Source organism: Oncorhynchus kisutch, linkage group LG14 (assembly GCF_002021735.2).
Source record: "Oncorhynchus kisutch isolate 150728-3 linkage group LG14, Okis_V2, whole genome shotgun sequence".
In the NCBI taxonomy this organism is placed as follows: Eukaryota; Metazoa; Chordata; class Actinopteri; order Salmoniformes; family Salmonidae; genus Oncorhynchus; species Oncorhynchus kisutch.
In genome coordinates this window covers 10,413,242-10,435,739 of record NC_034187.2, presented here as the reverse complement: position 1 = coordinate 10,435,739, position 22,498 = coordinate 10,413,242, and the positions used below count along the sequence as shown (strand labels likewise).

The window sequence follows — 22,498 nt, the reverse complement described above, 5'->3', positions numbered from 1 at the left end:
AATGATCTGGCCTTAATGGCCATGTACTCTTATAACCTCCACCCGGCACAGCTAGAAGAGGACTGGCCTTAATGGCCATGTACTCTTATAACCTCCACCCTGCACAGCTAGAAGAATGATCTGGCCTTAATGGCCATGTACTCTTATAACCTCCACCCTGCACAGCTAGAAGAATGATCTGGCCTTAATGGCCATGTACTCTTATAACCTCCACCCGGCACAGCTAGAAGAATGATCTGGCCTTAATGGCCATGTACTCTTATAACCTCCACCCGGCACAGCTAGAAGAATGATCTGGCCTTAATGGCCATGTACTCTTATAATCTCCACCCGGCACAGCTAGAAGAATGATCTGGCCTTAATGGCCATGTACTCTTATAACCTCCACCCGGCACAGCTAGAAGAATGATCTGGCCTTAATGGCCATGTACTCTTATAATCTCCACCCGGCACAGCTAGAAGAGGACTGGCCACCTCTCAGAGCCTGGTTCCTCTCTAGATTTCTTCCTAGGTTTTTCCCAGCCACCGTGCTTCTGTCTCTGCATTGCTTGCTCTTTGGGGTTTTCAGCTGTGTATTTGTAAAGCACTTTGTGACAAATTTTGATGTAAAAAGTGCATTATAAAATACATTTGATAGAGTTCATCTACGCAATTTCTAGAAGTTATTGTAAAACCTCACAGTCCATCACTCACTGTGAGTCACCTAATAAAAATGGACATTGCCGTCACACAGAGTGACAAGTACAGATCGATTCAAACAGGAGTTGATTCTTTATTGAAAGAGCTCTCGTTGGACACAGGTAAGAACAGTGTTGTCTCAGTGTTCTACGTGACATATCGCCATGCTTCTCAAATGGCACCCTATTCCCTATATAATGCACTACTATTGACCTGCACTACATAGGGAGCCATTTAGGACACGCCCTGCAGCTGAAACGAGGAAAGCTAGAAGCCACAGTTACATTTGAAACCAAATGGATCCATGTTAAATGTTCAGGTGGCCGTATTTTGATGTTGCACCCTTGTCACAACTTGAGGAAATAGCTTGTAGGAAAGAAATAATTGCATTTAAAAAGAGAAGTCAAAAGAGAAGTCATTGCTAAAAATGTGGAACCTCAACACAGGTCAGAGGTCATAGGTCTAAACCGGTCTGTTATACAAAGCTGAAATGCATAATAACAGGTTTTTGTGAGCATCTGTCAGTTCTTACAGATGATGAAATGTCAGTAAAATACTCGTCCCCGGTTACAATGCCACTTCTACTGCCCACTCAGAAAATGTAAAACACTATTTTATGAACGATGCACAGTTCAGTCACAAAGTCCTTCTTGCGAGACGTCCTGTTCTACTGAAAGAACAAGACCAAACTAAATCCATAAAGCATCTCAGTATAGGAGTGCTGATCTAGGATCAGTTGCCACATCTTATTCATATGATTCAAACTGATCTCAGGTCAGCACTCCTACTCAGACGCTTTACGGGCCCTGGCTATGACCATTGGTACTCTGCATCGACTGCCCTGGGGATTTACCTTCGCCTCTTTTCAAACCATGAAAATAGGTTAATGACCTCGAGTTCAAACTCTTAGGGACAGTTTCCTGGAGACCAATTAAGCATAGTCCTGAAGAATGTACATTGAAATAGCTTTTCATTCCAGGATTAGGCTTAAATCGGCATCCAGGAAATTTCAGTTAAACTTCAAAAAGCAGTCTCTCTCTCTTACACACACACACACACACACACACACACACACACACACACACACACACACACACACCTCTACCCCCATCCCCCTCCCCCCACTCTCCCTCTCTCTCCACACCCCCCTCCCCCCACTCTCCCCCACCCCCTCCCCCCACTCTCGCCCTCTCACACAGAGAGAGTAAAGCAGGAGCCAGAAAACTAAGGAGCAGAAGTAGGGTTAAAATAACATCACCTGTCACGCATCCCAAATGGCTCCCTGTTCCCTATATAATGCACTACTTTTGACCAGAGCTATATGGGTCTTGGTCAACAGTAGTGAACTATATAAGGGATAGAGTGCCATTTGTGACCAGGATATTGAAGAACCCCCATAATAATTGTAGTTGTAAAGACGGCATGCATTGTGTCTGACTGACCTGACAGCACTAAACTATTTCCAATTAGTATGGAAGAACATCTCACACAGAGATGAACATAAGATACAAATCTCACATACATTCCACTGCCAGCTTTACAAAAGGGGTGGATATTAGCTTTACAGCAGAGATCAACAAAACAAGGTTATTAACATTTTACACCACAATATCTTTGTATCATGCTGGGGTTGTGAACGCAGCCCTGTTCTGGCCAAACAAGAGGCGTCTTCACAACTCCAAAACAGTTCAATCCTTAATGATCCATACTGATCAACGTCCACCTCCAGGGAGGTTTAGTAAGCACCACAATCTTTTCATAAAGTGGAGTGAAACTTCCTCAAAACCAGGCAGGCAGCAAATAGCAGTTCCCTTCCACCAGAGATGAAAGCAACAACTGTACAACTCAACATCTTGGTGTCGACCAAACAGAAACATACGAAGGGGCCGAAGAGATTTGATCTTAGTTGCCTGTAGAAAAGCAAACTGCACTGCGCTCACTAAAGCATTATGAAATTCAAGGGTGGGCGGATACCAGGTCTGTCAAGGAAGACTTGGACGAAAACAAACAATATGCTTTCTGAGGTAAATAAAATAATAAAATAAAAAGTGGAAGAGAAACAGAAATATACAGATGGAAGATATACACTGAGTGGACAAAACATTAAGAACACCTGCTCTTTCCACGACACAGACTGACCAGGTGAATAAAAGTGAAAGCCATGATCCCTTATTGATGTCACTTGTTAAACCCACTTCAATCAGTGTAGACGAAGGGGAGGAGACAGGTTAAATAAGGATTTTAAAGCCTTGAGATAATTGAGACATGGATTGTGTGTGTGTGTCATTCAGAGGGTGAATGGGAAAGACAAAATATTTAAGTGTCTTTGAACAGGGTTTGGTAGTAGGTGCCAGGTGCACCAGTTTGTGTCAACAACTGCAACACTGCTGGGTTTTTCACACTCAACAGTTTCCTGTGTATCAAGAACGGTCCCACCACCCAAAGGACATCCAGCCAAACTTGACACAACTGTGGGAAGCATTGAAGTCAACATGGGCCAACATCCCTGTGGAACGCTTTCAACAACTTGTAGAGTTCACACTGACCAATTGAGGCTGTTCTGATGTCAAAAGAGGGTGAAACTCAATGTTAGGAAGGCGTTCCTAATGTTTTGGACACACAGTGTACAATGAAATAATGATCACGAGCTGTATATAATTTGTTGAACAGGGATTAATGAGGAATACAATTAAAACAAAAGAAATGCATAGCACACAAAGCGGTAAAATGATCCTGTTCTAGTGCCCTCCATACCGTCAGGTAAACTCCACCCAAACACGAAGGGATTTGTTTCATTAGTCCATTGCTGACATGGTCACAAAAGGTTTTGCTTGTCAGCACTCAAGTTTTCAAGATATGCAACTTTCAAAATCCAGAAATCATCCCCGTATGATGCAGTTTGTATCATATGAGACTAAATGTATCACACGGGGATGATTTCTGGATTTTGAAAGATACACATATTTTGGGACTGTCAACAATGGACTAATAAAACAAAAAAATTATTTGGGGTGGAATTTTCCTTGAAACCTCACCTAACCACCCAACTGATCAGTTTCAAAAGAACAAGGATGAACATTGTGTTCATTAAGGAATTATTTTTTTTAAATGTTTACCAACGGAGAATGAAAAAGGAGAATTTCATATTGGACATGGATAAAACCCTTCCTGTTCCAGTCTGTTTACCTTCATTTGATGCCTAAAGAACATGATAATGCTGTTGGGCGTGTGCAGTAGCACCTCCAGTCCAGGGGAGGGTGCTGGTGGTGAGAGCAGAGCGGTCAGAATACGGGGCACTCCTGCTGAAGCTGAAGGGAGAAGAAGCAAGGCGTCGCCGAGGCGTTGCCAGCGTGTTGCTATGGCTCTGTAAGCTGTAAACTCTACTGCTGCTCAGGACCAGGTCCCGTGTTCATAAAGCACCGCAGAATGGGAGTGCTGATCTGGGATCAGTTCTACCTGTCCATGTCATCTTAGTTATCATGATCTAAAAATCCTAGATCAGAACTCCTATTCTGAGGCACTTTATAAAAATGAGCTTAGGCCCCCTCCCCTTCCTCGCTGTTTGAAGGGGCATCTTCAGTTCCCCTCCAGGCCTCTAGGAGTCCTCATCCTGGTCCTCGCGGTTGCCCACCACCCTTTTTCGCAGCACCTCCTCTGGACGCCCCTCGGGAGACGCTCTCCTCCTCCTCCAGACATCGTCCTGTTCTCCATCTTCATCGTCCTCATCATCCTCTTCTCCGTCCGCCTCCTGCTCCTCCTCCAGCTGCTGAATCAGCCTGGCTTGTTCCATTGTCTGTTTCTCTGGAATGGGACAATAAAGACTACATGAATAACAGGACAATAAAGACTATATGAATAACAGGACAATAAAGTCTACATGAATAACAGGACAATAAAGTCTATATGAATAACAGGACAATAAGAATAACAGGACAATAAAGACTGTATGAATAACAGGACAATAAAGACGATATGAATAACAGGACAATAAAGACTATATGAATAACAGGACAATAAAGACTGTATGAATAACAGGACAATAAAGACTATATGAATAACAGGACAATAAAGACTACATGAATAACAGGACAATAAAGACTGTATGAATAACAGGACAATAAGAATAACAGGACAATAAAGACTACATGAATAACAGGACAATAAAGACGATATGAATAACAGGACAATAAAGACGATATGAATAACAGGACAATAAAGACTGTATGAATAACAGGACAATAAAGTCTATATGAATAACAGGACAATAAGAATAACAGGACAATAAAGACTACATGAATAACAGGACAATAAAGACGATATGAATAACAGGACAATAAAGACAATATGAATAACAGGACAATAAAGACGATATGAATAACAGGACAATAAAGACGATATGAATAACAGGACAATAAAGACTGTATGAATAACAGGACAATAAAGTCTATATGAATAACAGGACAATAAGAATAACAGGACAATAAAGACTACATGAATAACAGGACAATAAAGACGATATGAATAACAGGACAATAAAGTCTACATGAATAACAGGACAATAAAGTCTATATGAATAACAGGACAATAAGAATAACAGGACAATAAAGACTGTATGAATAACAGGACAATAAAGACGATATGAATAACAGGACAATAAAGACTATATGAATAACAGGACAATAAAGACTGTATGAATAACAGGACAATAAAGACTATATGAATAACAGGACAATAAAGACTGTATGAATAACAGGACAATAAAGTCTATATGAATAACAGGACAATAAGAATAACAGGACAATAAAGACTACATGAATAACAGGACAATAAAGACTACATGAATAACAGGACAATAAAGACGATATGAATAACAGGACAATAAAGACTATATGAATAACAGGACAATAAAGACTATATGAATAACAGGACAATAAAGACGATATGAATAACAGGACAATAAAGACTGTATGAATAACAGGACAATAAGAATAACAGGACAATAAAGACTACATGAATAACAGGACAATAAAGACTACATGAATAACAGGACAATAAAGACGATATGAATAACAGGACAATAAAGACTGTATGAATAACAGGACAATAAAGTCTATATGAATAACAGGACAATAAAGTCTATATGAATAACAGGACAATATGAATAACAGGACAATAAAGTCTACATGAATAACAGGACAATAAAGTTTATATGAATAACAGGACAATAAAGTCTATATGACTAACAGGACAATAAAGACGATATGAATAACAGGACAATAAGAATAACAGGACAATAAAGTTTATATGAATAACAGGACAATAAAGTCTATATGAATAACAGGACAATAAAGACTATATGAATAACAGGACAATAAAGTCTATATGAATAACAGGACAATAAAGACTGTATGAATAACAGGACAATAAAGACTGTATGAATAACAGGACAATAAAGACTATATGAATAACAGGACAATAAAGACGATATGAATAACAGGACAATAAAGACGATATGAATAACAGGACAATAAAGACTGTATGAATAACAGGACAATAAGAATAACAGGACAATAAAGACTGTATGAATAACAGGACAATAAGAATAACAGGACAATAAAGACTGTATGAATAACAGGACAATAAAGACTGTATGAATAACAGGACAATAAAGACTGTATAAATAACAGGACAATAAGAATAACAGGACAATAAAGACTGTATGAATAACAGGACAATAAAGACGATATGAATAACAGGACAATAAAGACTGTATGAATAACAGGACAATAAAGACTGTATGAATAACAGGACAATAACAAAGTCCTGATATTACATGCTGCACCCTGCATGCCACTGCTCCTACACTAAAAACAGAACTGTCCACAACTTAAGAATACAAAAAAGACATGTCTGTTCTCTGTAAAGACAAATGATAAAAGATGACCATAATCTTCTACTTCTATATCCGCCCCAAGAGCTCAGCACATAACACAGTGCTACACAGCACATTTCACAAAGTTACATTTGCATGGACGTGGATTCTCTGTCATCTCATACTCACTCTGGTAGTAGTTTGGGGAGTTAAATCGTCGTGATGGGAAGACAAAATCTGCAATGAACACCAGTATCTGGAAGAGAAGGCACAAGAGAAGTTGTCTCGGTTGGTGAGGAGAACAGATGTTCTCGGTTGGTGAGGAGAACAGATGTTCTCGGTTGGTGAGGAGAACAGATGTTACTGTAAAATATTGAGATCTCTCTCTCTTTCCCTCTTTGCCTCCAGTAACTTCCACAGCCTGTCATTTTTCCAACAAAATACAAAATGAGATGCACTTGCTCCATTGTTTACATGTGTCTTGGTGGTCCACTATGTGAGGGCACGCATAATACTAAATAATAACAACACTTTGTGTGACCGGACACCTTTCAGGACACCTTACATTAAAAAGTACATTAAAATCAAAAGTGTAAGATAAATCAAATCCTAGCTCAGTTAAAATTTTAAAAAAGACACATCACATTGGGATTGAACATCAAGGAGTATGACTAACGTACCAGTCCCAGGACTAGGCCAGAGAAGAGAGTGGCCAGTCCAAAGATGACATATGAGCCCCACACTGGAATCCCCAAATGCTCTATCAGGTAGTTATGGCAACGCTGGAGGGGAGAGAACAAGTAGTCAACTGTCAGTTTCAATGTCTTTGCATTTTTTTTTTTACAAATGAATGATTAAAAATATGCTTCAAATGAAAACTGAGATGACTGCATTAAAAGATAAATAGTGTAACTACAATATAGACTATATACACTGAGTGTACAAAACATTAAGGACAGCTGTTTTTTCTGTGACATAGACTGACCAGGTGAAAGGTGTGATCCCGTATTGATGTCACCTGTTAAATCCACTTCAAATCAGTGTAGATGAAGGGGAGGAGACAGGTTAAATAAGAATTTTTAAGCCTTGAGACATGGATTGTGTGTGTTCCATTCAGAGGGTGAACGGGTAAGACAACATATGTAAGTGTCTTTGATCGGGGTGGGGCAGCAGGTGTCTGATCGGGGTGGGGCAGCAGGTCTCTTTGCTCGGGGTGGGGCAGCAGGTGTCTGATCGGGGTGGGGCAGCAGGTGTCTGATCGGGGTGGGGCAGCAGGTGTCTTTGATCGGGGTGGGGCAGCAGGTGTCTGATCGGGGTGGGGCAGCAGGTGTCTGATCGGGGTGGGGCAGCAGGTGTCTGATCGGGGTGGGGCAGCAGGTGTCTGATCGGGGTGGGGCAGCAGGTGTCTGATCGGGGTGGGGCAGCAGGTGTCTTTGATCGGGGTGGGGCAGCAGGTGTCTGATCGGGGTGGGGCAGCAGGTGTCTGATCGGGGTGGGGCAGCAGGTGTCTGATCGGGGTGGGGCAGCAGGTGTCTGATCGGGGTGGGGCAGCAGGTGTCTGATCGGGGTGGGGCAGCAGGTGTCTTTGATCGGGGTGGGGCAGCAGGTGTCTGATCGGGGTGGGGCAGCAGGTGTCTGATCGGGGTGGGGCAGCAGGTGTCTGATCGGGGTGGGGCAGCAGGTCTCTTTGCTCGGGGTGGGGCAGCAGGTGTCTGATCGGGGTGGGGCAGCAGGTGTCTGATCGGGGTGGGGCAGCAGGTGTCTTTGATCGGGGTGGGGCAGCAGGTGTCTTTGATCGGGGTGGGGCAGCAGGTGTCTGATCGGGGTGGGGCAGCAGGTGTCTGATCGGGGTGGGGCAGCAGGTGTCTGATCGGGGTGGGGCAGCAGGTGTCTGATCGGGGTGGGGCAGCAGGTGTCTGATCGGGGTGGGGCAGCAGGTGTCTGATCGGGGTGGGGCAGCAGGTGTCTTTGATCGGGGTGGGGCAGCAGGTGTCTTTGATCGGGGTGGGGCAGCAGGTGTCTTTGATCGGGGTGGGGCAGCAGGTGTCTGATCGGGGTGGGGCAGCAGGTGTCTGATCGGGGTGGGGCAGCAGGTGTCTGATCGGGGTGGGGCAACAGGTGTCTGATCGGGGTGGGGCAGCAGGTGTCTGATCGGGGTGGGGCAGCAGGTGTCTGATCGGGGTGGGGCAGCAGGTGTCTGATCGGGGTGGGGCAGCAGGTGTCTGATCGGGGTGGGGCAGCAGGTGTCTTTGATCGGGGTGGGGCAGCAGGTGTCTGATCGGGGTGGGGCAGCAGGTGTCTGATCGGGGTGGGGCAGCAGGTGTCTGATCGGGGTGGGGCAGCAGGTGTTTGATCGGGGTGGGGCAGCAGGTGTCTTTGATCGGGGTGGGGCAGCAGGTGTCTTTGATCGGGGTGGGGCAGCAGGTGTCTTTGATCGGGGTGGGGCAGCAGGTGTCTGATCGGGGTGGAGCAGCAGGTGTCTTTGATCGGGGTGGGGCAGCAGGTGTCTGATCGGGGTGGGGCAGCAGGTGTCTGATCGGGGTGGGGCAGCAGGTGTCTTTGATCGGGGTGGGGCAGCAGGTGTCTTTGATCGGGGTGGGGCAGCAGGTGTCTTTGATCGGGGTGGGGCAGCAGGTGTCTTTGATCGGGGTGGGGCAGCAGGTGTCTTTGATCGGGGTGGGGCAGCAGGTGTCTTTGATCGGGGTGGGGCAGCAGGTGTCTTTGATCGGGGTGGGGCAGCAGGTGTCTGATCGGGGTGGAGCAGCAGGTGTCTTTGATCGGGGTGGGGCAGCAGGTGTCTGATCGGGGTGGGGGAGCAGGTGTCTGATCGGGGTGGGGAAGCAGGTGTCTGATCGGGGTGGGGCAGCAGGTGTCTGATCGGGGTGGGGCAGCAGGTGTCTTTGATCGGGGTGGGGCAGCAGGTGTCTTTGATCGGGGTGGGGCAGCAGGTGTCTGATCGGGGTGGGGCAGCAGGTGTCTGATCGGGGTGGGGGAGCAGGTGTCTGATCGGGGTGGGGCAGCAGGTGTCTGATCGGGGTGGGGCAGCAGGTGTCTGATCGGGGTGGGGGCAGCAGGTGTCTGATCGGGGTGGGGCAGCAGGTGTCTGATCGGGGTGGGGCAGCAGGTGTCTGATCGGGGTGGGGCAACAGGTGTCTGATCGGGGTGGGGCAGCAGGTGTCTGATCGGGGTGGGGCAGCAGGTGTCTTTGATCGGGGTGGGGCAGCAGGTGTCTGATCGGGGTGGGGCAGCAGGTGTCTTTGATCGGGGTGGGGCAGCAGGTGTCTGATCGGGGTGGGGCAGCAGGTGTCTTTGATCGGGGTGGGGCAGCAGGTGTCTTTGATCGGGGTGGGGCAGCAGGTGTCTGATCGGGGTGGGGCAGCAGGTGTCTGATCGGGGTGGGGCAGCAGGTGTCTTTGATCGGGGTGGGGCAGCAGGTGTCTGATCGGGGTGGGGCAGCAGGTGTCTTTGATCGGGGTGGGGCAGCAGGTGTCTTTGATCGGGGTGGGGCAGCAGGTGTCTTTGATCGGGGTGGGGCAGCAGGTGTCTTTGATCGGGGTGGGGCAGCAGGTGTCTTTGATCGGGGTGGGGCAGCAGGTGTCTTTGATCGGGGTGGGGCAGCAGGTGTCTTTGATCGGGGTGGGGCAGCAGGTGTCTTTGATCGGGGTGGGGCAGCAGGTGTCTTTGATCAAGGTATGGTAGTAGATGCAAGACGCACCGGTTTGTGTCAAGAACTGCAAAGCTGCTGGTTTTTTTTTCACACACACAAAAGTTTCCCGTGTGCATCAAGAATGATCCACCACCCAAAGCACATCCAGCCAACTTGACACAACTGTGGGAAGCATTGGAGTCAACATGGGCCAGCATCCCTGTGGAACGCTTTCGACACCTTGTAGAGTCCATGTCCCCACGAATTGAGGCTGTTCCGAGGGCAAAGGTTAAGGTGAGATTTGAATGGAGAAACCTGATCTGACACACGTATGGAACGTTCGCTCTACATGGTGTTCTGGGAAATATGGTACATCTTTGGCATCGTAAAAATAAAAAAAACACTCTGTAAGCCCAAAGTCCATCGCTATCGGGAAACCGGGCCCTGGTCAAAGTTCAAAGGTGATGCACTACATAGGGAGCCATTTGTGATGCAGACAGTGTTAGTGTGGGTGTGCTGTTGGTGTGTGGTGTCTGACAGCTCACAGAGTGAAGGCAAAGGCAGCACTCACCCGAATGAACATTGACAGCTTGAAGAGAGCGGACATTGTGTTCATCCTTCAGGGGGAGAAAAGGGAGAAATACCTTTTAGACATTTTAATTTAGATCATTTAAGAATTACCAGCTAACCTGGTTAAAGTGTGAAACTATCATGGTCCAAACACACCAACAAAGTTGTGAAGACGGTACGACAACACATTTTCCCCCTCAGGAGACTGAAAAGTTGTCATCGTCGGCCCCAGATCTGCACCATTGAGAGCATCCTGACCGGTTGCATCACCGCCTGGTATGGCAACTGCTCGGCATCCGACTATAATGCGCTACAGAGGGTAGTGCGTATGGCCAGTACATTACTGGGAACAAGCATCCTGCCATCCAGGACCCAAATACTAGGCAGTGTCAGAGGAAGGCCCCAAAAAATTGCCAAAGACTCAGGTCATCCAAGTCAGACTGTTCGCTCTGCTAACACACGGAAAGTGGTACCGGAGTGCCAAGTCTAGGTCTAAAAGGCTCCTTAACAGCTTCTACCTCCAAACCATAAGACTGCTGAACAACTGATCAAGTCGCCACCCGGACTATTGCCCCCCCCTCCCCTCCTTTGTTTTTTACACTGCTGCAACTCGCTGTGTATTATCTATGCACTTACTTTACCCCTACCTACATGTACAAATTACCTCTAACCTGTACCTCCGCACATTGATTCGGTACCAGTACCCCTGTATATAGCCTCATTATTGTTATTTTATTGTGTTACTTTATTTAGTAAATATTTTCTTAACTCCGTTTTCTTAAACTGCATTGTTGGTTAAGGGCTTGCGAGTAAGCATTTCATTATAAGGTCTACTTCACCTGTTGTATTCAGAGCAAGTGACAAATAAAATGTGATTTGAAGTGTCGGAGTGGCTGACAGGCACCCTATTCCTTATATTCCTACCTTTGACTAGGGCTCTGATGAAAGGTATTGCACTATGCAGGGAATAGGGTGCCATTTGGGGTATACAGACTTGGGTGTGTTGGTTGGATGTTTAAACACAAAACTATGAGGCTGAGTAACTAGTGTAGCGTTTGGATATGTCCTGTTGTCCTGAAGTGTAGTGTTTGGATATGTCCTGAAGTGTAGTGTTTGGATATGTCCTGAAGTGTAGTGTTTGGATATGTCCTGAAGTGTAGTGTTTGGATATGTTCTGAAGTGTAGTGTTTGGATATGTCCTGTTGTCCTGTAGTGTAGCTTTGGGATATGTCCTGTTGTCCTGAATTGTAGCGTTTGGATATGTCCTGTTGTTCTGAAGTGTAGCGTTTGGATATGTCCTGTTGTCCTGAAGTGTAGCTTTTGGATATGTCCTGAAGCGTAGCGTTTGGATATGTCCTGAAGCGTAGCGTTTGGATATGTCCTGAAGCGTAGCGTTTGGATATGTCCTGCTGTTCTGAAGTGTAGTGTTTGGATATGTCCTGAAGTGTAGTGTTTGGATATGTCCTGAAGTGTACTGTTTGGATATGTCCTGAAGTGTAGTGTTTGGATATGTCCTGAAGTGTAGTGTTTGGGTATGCCCTGTTGTCCTGAAGTGTAGTGTTTGGGTATGTCCTGTTGTCCTGAAGTGTAGCGTTTGGGTATGTCCTGAAGTGTAGCGTTTGGGTATGTCCTGAAGTGTAGCATTTGGATATGTCCTGAAGTGTAGCATTTGGATATGTCCTGAAGTGTAGCATTTGGATATGTCCTGAAGTGTAGCATTTGGATATGTCCTGAAGTGTAGCATTTGGATATGTCCTGAAGTGTAGCATTTGGATATGTTCTGAAGTGTAGTGTTTGGATATGTCCTGAAGTGTAGTGTTTGGGTATGTCCTGTTGTTCTGAAGTGTAGTGTTTGGATATGTCCTGAAGTGTAGTGTTCGGATATGTCCTGTTGTTCTGAAGTGTAGTGTTTGGATATGTCCTGAAGTGTAGTGTTCGGATATGTCCTGTTGTCCTGAAGTGTAGCGTTTGGATATGTCCTGTTGTTCTGAAGTGTAGTGTTTGGATATGTCCTGAAGTGTAGCGTTTGGATATGTCTTGTTGTCCTGAAGTGTAGCGTTTGGGTATGTCCTGTTGTACTGAAGTGTAGTGTTTGGATATGTCCTGAAGTGTAGTGTTTGGATATGTCCTGAAGTGTAGCGTTTGGATATGTCTTGTTGTCCTGAAGTGTAGCGTTTGGATATGTCCTGTTGTCCTGAAGTGTAGCGTTTGGATATGTCCTGTTGTTCTGAAGTGTAGTGTTTGGATATGTCCTGAAGTGTAGCGTTTGGATATGTCTTGTTGTCCTGAAGTGTAGCTTTTGGATATGTCCTGAAGCGTAGTGTTTGGATATGTCCTGAAGCGTAGCATTTGGATATGTCCTGAAGTGTAGCGTTTGGATATGTCCTGCTGTTCTGAAGTGTAGTGTTTGGATATGTCCTGAAGTGTACTGTTTGGATATGTCCTGAAGTGTAGTGTTTGGATATGTCCTGAAGTGTAGTGTTTGGATATGTCCTGTTGTTCTGAAGTGTAGTGTTTGGATATGTCCTGAAGTGTAGTGTTTGGGTATGTCCTGAAGTGTAGCATTTGGATATGTCCTGAAGTGTAGCATTTGGATATGTCCTGAAGTGTAGCATTTGGATATGTCCTGAAGTGTAGCATTTGGATATGTCCTGAAGTGTAGCATTTGGATATGTCCTGAAGTGTAGCATTTGGATATGTCCTGAAGTGTAGCATTTGGATATGTCCTGAAGTGTAGCATTTGGATATGTCCTGAAGTGTAGCATTTGGATATGTCCTGAAGTGTAGCATTTGGATATGTCCTGAAGTGTAGCATTTGGATATGTCCTGAAGTGTAGCATTTGGATATGTCCTGAAGTGTAGCATTTGGATATGTCCTGAAGTGTAGCGTTTGGATATGTCCTGAAGTGTAGCGTTTGGATATGTCCTGAAGTGTAGCGTTTGGATATGTCCTGAAGTGTAGTGTTTGGGTATGTCCTGTTGTTCTGAAGTGTAGTGTTTGGATATGTCCTGAAGTGTAGTGTTCGGATATGTCCTGTTGTCCTGAAGTGTAGCGTTTGGATATGTCCTGTTGTTCTGAAGTGTAGTGTTTGGATATGTCCTGAAGTGTAGCGTTTGGATATGTCTTGTTGTCCTGAAGTGTAGCGTTTGGGTATGTCCTGTTGTCCTGAAGTGTAGTGTTTGGATATGTCCTGAAGTGTAGTGTTTGGATATGTCCTGAAGTGTAGTGTTTGGATATGCCCTGTTGTCCTGAAGTGTAGTGTTTGGGTATGTCCTGTTGTCCTGAAGTGTAGCGTTTGGGTATGTCCTGAAGTGTAGCATTTGGATATGTCCTGAAGTGTAGCATTTGGATATGTCCTGAAGTGTAGCATTTGGATATGTCCTGTTGTCCTGAAGTGTAGCGTTTGGATATGTCCTGTTGTTCTGAAGTGTAGTGTTTGGATATGTCCTGAAGTGTAGCGTTTGGATATGTCTTGTTGTCCTGAAGTGTAGCTTTTGGATATGTCCTGAAGCGTAGTGTTTGGATATGTCCTGAAGCGTAGCATTTGGATATGTCCTGAAGTGTAGCGTTTGGATATGTCCTGCTGTTCTGAAGTGTACTGTTTGGATATGTCCTGAAGTGTAGTGTTTGGATATGTCCTGAAGTGTAGTGTTTGGATATGTCCTGAAGTGTAGTGTTTGGGTATGCCCTGTTGTCCTGAAGTGTAGTGTTTGGATATGTCCTGAAGTGTAGTGTTTGGATATGTCCTGTTGTTCTGAAGTGTAGTGTTTGGATATGTCCTGAAGTGTAGTGTTTGGGTATGTCCTGAAGTGTAGCATTTGGGTATGTCCTGAAGTGTAGCATTTGGATATGTCCTGAAGTGTAGCATTTGGATATGTCCTGAAGTGTAGCATTTGGATATGTCCTGAAGTGTAGCATTTGGATATGTCCTGAAGTGTAGCATTTGGATATGTCCTGAAGTGTAGCATTTGGATATGTCCTGAAGTGTAGCATTTGGATATGTCCTGTTGTCCTGAAGTGTAGCGTTTGGATATGTCCTGTTGTTCTGAAGTGTAGTGTTTGGATATGTCCTGAAGTGTAGCGTTTGGATATGTCTTGTTGTCCTGAAGTGTAGCTTTTGGATATGTCCTGAAGCGTAGTGTTTGGATATGTCCTGAAGCGTAGCATTTGGATATGTCCTGAAGTGTAGCGTTTGGATATGTCCTGCTGTTCTGAAGTGTACTGTTTGGATATGTCCTGAAGTGTAGTGTTTGGATATGTCCTGAAGTGTAGTGTTTGGATATGTCCTGAAGTGTAGTGTTTGGGTATGCCCTGTTGTCCTGAAGTGTAGTGTTTGGATATGTCCTGAAGTGTAGTGTTTGGATATGTCCTGTTGTTCTGAAGTGTAGTGTTTGGATATGTCCTGAAGTGTAGTGTTTGGGTATGTCCTGAAGTGTAGCATTTGGATATGTCCTGAAGTGTAGCATTTGGATATGTCCTGAAGTGTAGCATTTGGATATGTCCTGAAGTGTAGCATTTGGATATGTCCTGAAGTGTAGCATTTGGATATGTCCTGAAGTGTAGCATTTGGATATGTCCTGAAGTGTAGCATTTGGATATGTCCTGAAGTGTAGCATTTGGATATGTCCTGAAGTGTAGCATTTGGATATGTCCTGAAGTGTAGCATTTGGATATGTCCTGAAGTGTAGCATTTGGATATGTCCTGAAGTGTAGCATTTGGATATGTCCTGAAGTGTAGCATTTGGATATGTCCTGAAGTGTAGCATTTGGATATGTCCTGAAGTGTAGCATTTGGATATGTCCTGAAGTGTAGCATTTGGATATGTCCTGAAGTGTAGCATTTGGATATGTCCTGAAGTGTAGCGTTTGGATATGTCCTGAAGTGTAGTGTTTGGGTATGTCCTGTTGTTCTGAAGTGTAGTGTTTGGATATGTCCTGAAGTGTAGTGTTCGGATATGTCCTGTTGTCCTGAAGTGTAGCGTTTGGATATGTCCTGTTGTTCTGAAGTGTAGTGTTTGGATATGTCCTGAAGTGTAGCGTTTGGATATGTCTTGTTGTCCTGAAGTGTAGCGTTTGGGTATGTCCTGTTGTCCTGAAGTGTAGTGTTTGGATATGTCCTGAAGTGTAGTGTTTGGATATGTCCTGAAGTGTAGTGTTTGGATATGCCCTGTTGTCCTGAAGTGTAGTGTTTGGGTATGTCCTGTTGTCCTGAAGTGTAGCGTTTGGGTATGTCCTGAAGTGTAGCATTTGGATATGTCCTGAAGTGTAGCATTTGGATATGTCCTGAAGTGTAGCATTTGGATATGTCCTGAAGTGTAGCATTTGGATATGTCCTGAAGTGTAGCATTTGGATATGTCCTGAAGTGTAGCATTTGGATATGTCCTGAAGTGTAGTGTTTGGATATGTCCTGAAGTGTAGTGTTTGGGTATGTCCTGTTGTTCTGAAGTGTAGTGTTTGGATATGTCCTGAAGTGTAGTGTTCGGATATGTCCTGTTGTTCTGAAGTGTAGTGTTTGGATATGTCCTGAAGTGTAGTGTTCGGATATGTCCTGTTGTCCTGAAGTGTAGCGTTTGGATATGTCCTGTTGTTCTGAAGTGTAGTGTTTGGATATGTCCTGAAGTGTAGCGTTTGGATATGTCTTGTTGTCCTGAAGTGTAGCGTTTGGGTATGTCCTGTTGTCCTGAAGTGTAGTGTTTGGATATGTCCTGAAGTGTAGTGTTTGGATATGTCCTGAAGTGTAGCGTTTGGATATGTCTTGTTGTCCTGAAGTGTAGCGTTTGGATATGTCCTGTTGTCCTGAAGTGTAGCGTTTGGATATGTCCTGTTGTTCTGAAGTGTAGTGTTTGGATATGTCCTGAAGTGTAGCGTTTGGATATGTCTTGTTGTCCTGAAGTGTAGCTTTTGGATATGTCCTGAAGCGTAGTGTTTGGATATGTCCTGAAGCGTAGCATTTGGATATGTCCTGAAGTGTAGCGTTTGGATATGTCCTGCTGTTCTGAAGTGTAGTGTTTGGATATGTCCTGAAGTGTACTGTTTGGATATGTCCTGAAGTGTAGTGTTTGGATATGTCCTGAAGTGTAGTGTTTGGGTATGCCCTGTTGTCCTGAAGTGTAGTGTTTGGATATGTCCTGAAGTGTAGTGTTTGGATATGTCCTGTTGTTCTGAAGTGTAGTGTTTGGATATGTCCTGAAGTGTACTGTTTGGATATGTCCTGAAGTGTAGTGTTTGGATATGTCCTGAAGTGTAGTGTTTGGGTATGCCCTGTTGTCCTGAAGTGTAGTGTTTGGATATGTCCTGAAGTGTAGCGTTTGGATATGTCCTGAAGTGTAGCATTTGGATATGTCCTGAAGTGTAGCATTTGGATATGTCCTGAAGTGTAGCATTTGGATATGTCCTGAAGTGTAGCATTTGGATATGTCCTGAAGTGTAGCATTTGGATATGTCCTGAAGTGTAGCATTTGGATATGTCCTGAAGTGTAGCATTTGGATATGTCCTGAAGTGTAGCATTTGGATATGTCCTGAAGTGTAGCATTTGGATATGTCCTGAAGTGTAGCATTTGGATATGTCCTGAAGTGTAGCGTTTGGATATGTCTTGTTGTCCTGAAGTGTAGCTTTTGGATATGTCCTGAAGCGTAGTGTTTGGATATGTCCTGAAGCGTAGCATTTGGATATGTCCTGAAGTGTAGCGTTTGGATATGTCCTGCTGTTCTGAAGTGTAGTGTTTGGATATGTCCTGAAGTGTACTGTTTGGATATGTCCTGAAGTGTAGTGTTTGGATATGTCCTGAAGTGTAGTGTTTGGGTATGCCCTGTTGTCCTGAAGTGTAGTGTTTGGATATGTCCTGAAGTGTAGTGTTTGGATATGTCCTGTTGTTCTGAAGTGTAGTGTTTGGATATGTCCTGAAGTGTACTGTTTGGATATGTCCTGAAGTGTAGTGTTTGGATATGTCCTGAAGTGTAGTGTTTGGGTATGCCCTGTTGTCCTGAAGTGTAGTGTTTGGATATGTCCTGAAGTGTAGCGTTTGGATATGTCCTGAAGTGTAGCATTTGGATATGTCCTGAAGTGTAGCATTTGGATATGTCCTGAAGTGTAGCATTTGGATATGTCCTGAAGTGTAGCATTTGGATATGTCCTGAAGTGTAGCATTTGGATATGTCCTGAAGTGTAGCATTTGGATATGTCCTGAAGTGTAGCATTTGGATATGTCCTGAAGTGTAGCATTTGGATATGTCCTGAAGTGTAGCATTTGGATATGTCCTGAAGTGTAGCATTTGGATATGTCCTGAAGTGTAGCATTTGGATATGTCCTGAAGTGTAGCATTTGGATATGTCCTGAAGTGTAGCATTTGGATATGTCCTGAAGTGTAGCATTTGGATATGTCCTGAAGTGTAGCGTTTGGATATGTCCTGAAGTGTAGTGTTTGGGTATGTCCTGTTGTTCTGAAGTGTAGTGTTTGGATATGTCCTGAAGTGTAGTGTTCGGATATGTCCTGTTGTCCTGAAGTGTAGCGTTTGGATATGTCCTGTTGTTCTGAAGTGTAGTGTTTGGATATGTCCTGAAGTGTAGCGTTTGGATATGTCTTGTTGTCCTGAAGTGTAGCGTTTGGGTATGTCCTGTTGTCCTGAAGTGTAGTGTTTGGATATGTCCTGAAGTGTAGCGTTTGGATGTTAAAAAAAAAAGCAAGAAAGATAGATAAGATAAAGCATAGCAGGTCGACACATACAACAACACAGAGTTACACATGGAATGAACAAGACATACAGTCAATAATACAGTAGGGAAAAAAAGATATTATTACAGTGAGTGCAAATAAGGCCAAATAAGGGAGTTAAGGCAATAAATAGGCCATGGTGGCAAAGTAATTACAATATGGCATTTAAACACTGGAATGGTAGTTTTGCAAAAGATGGATGTGCAAGTAGAGATACTGTGGTGCAAAAGGAGCAAAATAAATACAGTATGGGGATGAGGTAGATAGATGGGCTGTATACAGATGGGTTATGAACAGGTGCAGTGATCTGTGAGCTGCTCTGACAGCTGGTTCTTAAAGCTAGTGAGGGAGATGGGAATCTCCAGCTTCAGTGATGTTTGCATTTCGGAGTGATAAGAAGAATGTGCTTGGTTAGGAGTAAAAACAGGTTGTGGTTTTAGAGACGACTACACATGGAAGTGGACTGCAGCTATTTATTCACTGTTATCTACTTCTTTAAAACATACTGGCTACATTCAGACTCAGTCACTACATGTTGTAAAGCAGGGATGGGTAACTGGTGATCCACAGGCCCCTTTTGTAGGGCCACGCATAAAAAGCATATATATATCAACTTACTGTTAAGAGTTAGAATAGTAGAATACACAAGGTGCAATTTCAAAATATGGTTGTGCATCAGCAGTTTTGCCCTTGAAAGCCCATTTCAGCAAAAAGTCATTTGGGGGGGTATGTTAGACCAGCGGCCAGCTATCTGAACTCATATTAATCATGGTCAAATTACAGACCAGGGAACCCCCATTGATTTTGTTTGTCACTCTCACCCAGTTATCATATTAAAAACGGCAAACATTTCTCTCCGCTCCATGGCAAAATGTCGGGGGGGAGGGGCTCTGACTGCATGTGTGGGTATGGATGTGGGTAAGCAGACCCGCGAGCCACTGCAGCCCCAACCCCATTAAAGTTGCCCATCCCTGTTAAAGTCTTAAGAGGCCTGGCTGAGGCCAAAATGTCACAAATATCCCAACTTCAATTCATCATTTCTCAACAATCCTTTTAGACAGAAGGGTAAATAAACGTCCTTCCTTCAAAAGGACCTTTTCATGCATTACATTTCAGTATTTTTTCACCCTCCAGTTTCACACATTAAGGGCCCCGTATTGAGAGGAGACTCACATCAATCACTCAATCAATCAATTATGAATCCACTCACATGAAGGAAGATGGTCCAAACCAGGAAGACACGGGCTCAATGCCCTGCCATTTCTTCTCATCAATAAAGCTTAGCAAGTCATCTTTGGTGCGAGCCCCCTGGTACCTCCTGAACACACCATCCTTACAGCTGACACACACACACACACACACACAGTGTCATCATAGAGATCTATCACAATTAAAGCCAAATTAAGAAGCCAATATTGTGGCATTAAGCACAACAAAGAAACAGTTCGATTATTTGCCCATTGTGCCACTAAGCAATAATAGGGTAATTTATTTACAGTTCTTCTACCATTGACAGACAAGGTTTTATAGCAACATATAAGGCTAGTGTCTAAACTGGGTCTAGAATCATAACAGTAGCAACAACAACAAAAAGAACATGCTAGAAAGACACTTCCTCTTCCTGACAAAGTCTGAAGCTGAAGTATATAACAGCATCTCACATTCCAGTGAGGGTTACTGGTTAAAATGTGGTTGGAAGATTATCACATTTCCTGATTAGTCTATGATGGGATGATGGGTGGTGGTTGAGTTTTGTTGGCCTGCGTCTGTGAGAGGAACAGGATGTGAGACATTGCTTGAGGCACTAGAGAGATAACTTACTGGTAGATGGTCGGAAGTGAAGTGATGATGAATCGCCCGCTCAAACCTAAGGTGTGGGTGGGGGGGGGGGCGGCAGGAGGAGAGAGCAGAATGTTAGTACATATGACTAAATATCTCTCTGAATGAGTCCATCATCTTGTTCTTGCCTGATATTACAAAGGGTCTACAAAAACACGATAGACCTAAAATTATATCAAATGGTAATAGTGGAGTATAGCTGGATCAGGTTACATGCGTCGTCTCAACTACAAAACATAGCGGACCTCTCCCCTTCTCATTCCTCTGAAAGTAGTAGGGTGCAGCTGGCCCAAGAGAGTGATCTTTGGTCTGTTTAGCATTTTACCCACTAAAGGTTAAGGTTTGGATTGGAGAAGCTAGGATGATCTGTACCATGGAAAACTTCGTGAAACGTGAGAAGGGAAATGATTCATAGGCAGTCAGGAAGCCAGGGAGATATACATAACGTACCAGGCTGTTCAGTAACGTCCACCTTCGCTATGTTGACGCCCATGTCCTCACCCCAGTCGGCAAACTCATTCCACACGGGCTGGAGCTGTTGGCACGCCGGGCACCACGGGGCAAAACTGCCGGGGACGAGAGAAGTGGGGCCAAACATTGGCATGACTATAACATTAACGTTAGATACCGTTTTTCAACAACAGAAATATCTGACACGGCTATCCAAGATTCAATGGCAGCAGGTGTCAACATGTTATGAGTGACAGGTCAACAGTGACAGGTTAACTACACCATACAACTAACGTTAGCTACATAACAAAAACACTCCGTAGTCCAGCAGCCTAGCTCTATCTTTCCAACTCCACCATGCCATGGTCTGTCACATCATTTGAGATTAAAAGCGTGGATTTTTAGATTGTTAGCTGCAAGCCTATGAAACAATGTAACGTTAGCAAGCCATCTATCTAAAATAAGAAACTATCTAGCTAGGTGTGGCGTGGCGTGGTAATCAACAGGTGCCGATTCAAGACTAGAGAACGACCTATTGCAAAGTAACGTTAGCTGTATGTATTGCCAGCCTAACTAAGCAGTTAGTTTACCATGCTTGCTACCTAGCTAGATGGACTTACAATTCAATCATCCATTCCCCTGCCAAGATGTCTTCCCAGTTTCCGTCCGTGATCTCTTTGAGGCTGCTCGGTTTGGCCAAGGATGGATGCGACGTCAGGTAAATAAGCAAAACGAGTGAACATGTCAAGAGATTAGATTTTGATCGCCAAGGTAAAGAAGATAACATAGCGTCGCCAATTTTGTGATCCAGCAAAGGCGCCATGTTTAGGTCAACTAATCTACCGTTTCTACTTCCGTTTACCTAGTTACCTCTGAAACCGCCCTTCTCAGCAGTTTTTTAAACAACTGTAAAATATACTGCTCACATTGACAGCTCTCTAATGTCACAGAAAAACACACAATGGGTGGTATTTTATTTTCTAGTTGACCAATTTAGCAATGCAAAATATGTGTTTATTGCATCTTCCGTTGCGGCTTTTGGCAAGCAAATGAAATGTACCATTCAAGACCGCAACGTTTTGCAACGTCTTGAAATAATCCGTTTCTGCTTTATGTTTACCACCAGAAAGTGGCACTGTGACCCATAACGTGTTTGCGTGTGTGATGCGGTTTGAATAGAGAAAACAATGCATTAAAAATACCTAAAACTATACTTTTTGTGCAATTCATATCAATAGGCTACATTAGGTTTTCCTTTCATTATTCTTTATCTGATGTTAGCGCGTCACCTATGCCTAACTACATTAGCCAAATGCATGCCAATTGCAAATGCTTTTTGGAATTTGGGCAGAACAATTTAATCGATCCACTGAGGCAAAAAAGACAATGGGAAAGGGGGATGTTTATGATCTATTTCAGTTGGTTTGGCAATGTAAACATGTTTCCCATGTCAATAAAGCCATTTGAATTGAATTTGATATTAAAGCCACGTTCACCTGCTATTCGGAACTAGGAAACTCTGAAATGTTCTACTTGTTAACTGGTTGTAGTTATTATACACGTGCCGGTTCGAGTTTCTTAGTTCCGAGTGCTATAATGAAACAACTGAATGCAAATTCCCATAAATTAAAACAATGCAAACCATAGTAGTTGTAATGTGCATAAACTGAGTTTAGGAGACGTTACAACAATTTACCAGATGAGGATGAGTAACTACAAACCAATAC

The 22,498-nt window shown here is 44.0% G+C and overlaps 1 protein-coding gene and 1 long non-coding RNA gene across 3 annotated transcripts; both read right to left on the bottom strand.

Moving 5' to 3' along the window:
- Positions 1 to 752: 752 nt before the first annotated feature.
- LOC116353338 (uncharacterized) lies at positions 753 to 2,858 on the bottom strand. The gene is made up of 2 exons (XR_004202667.1): positions 1,766 to 2,858; positions 753 to 1,718 (listed from the first exon to the last, which is right to left on the bottom strand). It is a non-coding gene; the product is annotated as an uncharacterized LOC116353338 (long non-coding RNA).
- Positions 2,859 to 3,786: 928 nt separating this feature from the next.
- On the bottom strand, positions 3,787 to 21,764 carry LOC109904325 (thioredoxin-related transmembrane protein 1-like). Of its 2 annotated transcripts, none has more exons than XM_020501585.2 (8): positions 21,392 to 21,753; positions 20,772 to 20,887; positions 20,304 to 20,349; positions 19,693 to 19,821; positions 10,768 to 10,813; positions 7,231 to 7,332; positions 6,740 to 6,806; positions 3,787 to 4,479 (listed from the first exon to the last, which is right to left on the bottom strand). In XM_020501585.2, exons 1-8 carry the CDS (start codon positions 21,592 to 21,594, stop codon positions 4,274 to 4,276), a joined length of 915 nt encoding a protein of 304 aa, XP_020357174.1. In that variant the 5' UTR covers positions 21,595 to 21,753; the 3' UTR covers positions 3,787 to 4,273. The 2 variants fall into 2 exon arrangements, with proteins under 2 accessions (XP_020357174.1, XP_031643635.1); XM_031787775.1 differs by having other exon boundaries at positions 4,341 to 4,499; positions 21,392 to 21,764.
- Positions 21,765 to 22,498: the final 734 nt, after the last annotated feature.

Excerpts from the sequence above, each read along its gene's own strand:
- LOC109904325 (XM_020501585.2), bottom strand. The coding sequence starts at position 21,594 with ATGGCGCCTTTGCTGGATCACAAAATTGGCGACGCTATGTTATCTTCT. Across the intron at positions 20,888-21,391 it reads GGGGAATGGATGATTGAATT|TTTTGCCCCGTGGTGCCCGG; the intron begins GTAAGTCCATCT and ends CGTCCCCGGCAG. Across the intron at positions 6,807-7,230 it reads CTGGCCTAGTCCTGGGACTG|ATACTGGTGTTCATTGCAGA; the intron begins GTACGTTAGTCA and ends CTTCTCTTCCAG.